Source organism: Pygoscelis adeliae, unplaced genomic scaffold, assembly GCF_000699105.1.
Source record: "Pygoscelis adeliae isolate BGI_AS28 unplaced genomic scaffold, ASM69910v1 Scaffold514, whole genome shotgun sequence".
Classification (NCBI taxonomy): Eukaryota; Metazoa; Chordata; class Aves; order Sphenisciformes; family Spheniscidae; genus Pygoscelis; species Pygoscelis adeliae.
In genome coordinates, this window is record NW_008824594.1 from 430,026 (window position 1) to 432,295 (window position 2,270).

General features: G+C 56.0%; 1 protein-coding gene across 1 annotated transcript in view; it reads right to left on the bottom strand.

Annotated features, from left to right (window-relative positions):
* Window positions 1–2,270, bottom strand: part of HBEGF (heparin-binding EGF-like growth factor) — a 6,596-nt gene that overhangs the window by 2,331 nt on the left and 1,995 nt on the right. Inside the window, exons 2-4 of the mRNA XM_009322290.1 lie at window positions 2,178–2,256; window positions 2,010–2,078; window positions 46–223 (exon numbers count right to left, since the gene is read on the bottom strand). Coding sequence (XP_009320565.1) covers window positions 46–223; window positions 2,010–2,078; window positions 2,178–2,256 — 326 coding nt within the window. The remainder of the gene's footprint in view (window positions 1–45; window positions 224–2,009; window positions 2,079–2,177; window positions 2,257–2,270) is intronic.

Below are 2,270 nucleotides of genomic sequence, written 5' to 3' on the forward strand. Positions count from 1 at the left end.
AAGGAACCATGACTAAGGCTCCCCCGGCACACGCCAGCAACTCACATGCAGGAGGGAGCTCCCAGCTCTCGGATGTATTTGCATTCGCCGTGAATACAGAAATCCTTGTACTTCCGCAGGCACGGGTCTCTCTTCTTCCCCAGGCCTTTGCCTTTTCTTCTTTTATTCCCGTTCCCTTTTTTCTTGGGAGTAACCAGGCCTTGAGGCTTTGACAGGAAAGCAACTGGAAAACAATTTCGGAAGGAGAAAACAGTGGTCAGATCACCTCCGTGCGTCAGCCGAAGAGAAGGCAGAGCAGCAAACCCTGGGCTGCTGCAGCCAGCTCAGCCCTGGCCCTCCCACAGCCTTTTGTGCAGTGATCTGCCCCCGAGCAGAGGGGTTCTTTCAATTTTTTTTTTTTTCCAGCTTCTCACAAATATCATGGCCTTTCCAATTCATAAGAACAATTCTCAAGGAAAGAAAGGACTTGGGGCGGGGGAAACAGAGCTTTATGCATCTCAAATGTTGCTATTATATGTACCAGTTTCCACTGAACACAGAAAATTGCTAATTGCCCCTTTATCTGGCTTTTATTTCCCTGATGAGCATGGTCTTTTGTAAGACACTATTCATGGCTTTGATGGACTCTCCTTCCTGTGGGTACAAGGATGCCTTGCGCACCCGGAGCAGGATTAAGAAAGCAAGCCTGGCTTAATTTTTGGTTTTGCAGAGCGAAAGAGATGGCAAGGGCAGCATTCCCATGAATTACAAAAGTATGCTTTAATTGCGGTGCAGAGACCGGTGGCTTTTGGTGCAAGGCCAGCTCCCTGCTGGGATGGTGGGAACCAGAGCACTGAGCTCCTCGCCTGGACACAGACCGAAACCAGCAGTGTTACTGGAATAGTTTTAAGATGTGCAGATGCCCAAAGAATCAGCCCCCAGCTTGATCTCGCAAGGTGCCAAGATGCTAGAAAGCGCTCACTGCTTCAATAGGGGCTTTTCAGCTCCCCCTGAGCCACGGCACTTAACTCCAGTGAGCCCGGGGAAACATGAACTAAGCCCCGCGCTGCTCGTGGAGGAGAGGGCAGCCGAGTCTAACCTGGCGAGTTGTAACCTGCCTAATTCCTTCTCAGCCGCTTCCTGACGTAACCGAGCCTGCCTCCTCCTCCCCGGCGAGCGCCTCTCGTGCTGCGGCACACCGGTTGCACACCTAGCAAAGTTATTTCGCTATTTCGACATCCTTCACGCTACGCCTGGAGAAAACTGATACTCCAGGAAACTCTGCGGCTTGGAGAAACCCCAGGATCCGGGTGAGGCCCGGGGCTCTGCCCCAGGCTGGCAGCACAGGCTCTCCCCTCCCCCGTGGGTTATCTCCTGGCCACAGCCAGCAGAGACACGATGCCTGCTGACCCCCCCAAGCCACCTCCACTGTCACCACCCCTCCTCCCCAGGGCTCTGTCCCTTAGGACAGCCCGAGAAGATTTGGAAGATCTTGCTGGTAGGAAAACTGGTCCAGCCCAGGTGGGCAGGGGGATGCTGCTCTCTCCCCCTACTCAGACACCCTGGGGGCTGTGGCACAGAGGAAGTCGCCTTCAACACAAAATGCAGATTTTTCTGACCGTAGCTCAGCTCAAGGCATCGAGAAGGTGCTCTGAGAGGCTGCAGCCTCAGTAACCAAATATCCCCCATCCCCTCGGCCTGTCCCGCAGACGAGGGTCAGCCAACGCCTGCCAGATCGCTTGCTCCAGGTCAGGGTCCCCTCCTAAGGGGGATGCACAGAGGAGCAGGCTGGAGCATCTCCCTCCCAGCAGGAGGGGTAACAGTGTTTCCCAGGGGCTGCGTCCTGTTGGATGTGAGGGGGTCAGCCCGGTTTTGCAGGTTTTTTTTGTCACAGGCTGATGGCACAGCCAGAAAGCAAAGAAAAACATGGAAAAAAGGAAGGATGAACTGTATGGGGCAGAGCACGCTCCTCCTGGTGCCAGGTTACCGATCTCAGCACGTCACATGTGCAAGGCACAGGTACAGCTCACCCTTCTCAGCCTGCAACGGGCCCCCGGTCCCACCCCCACGAGAGTCCCCGGGACACTCCGGTCCCGAGCCTGGGGGAGAGGAGCCAAGCATGAATGCCCAGCGAGCCTAACAGAGCGACAGTGTCCCCAACGCCCCCGTAGCGGGGACTGCCGGCTGACTAACCCTGCCTAGGTATGAGGAGCAGCCATGTGTAGGCGGCGGGTGACTCACAGCGATCCCCTTGCCGGCGGCCACCGTGGCCACCATCTGGAAGGCAGCAC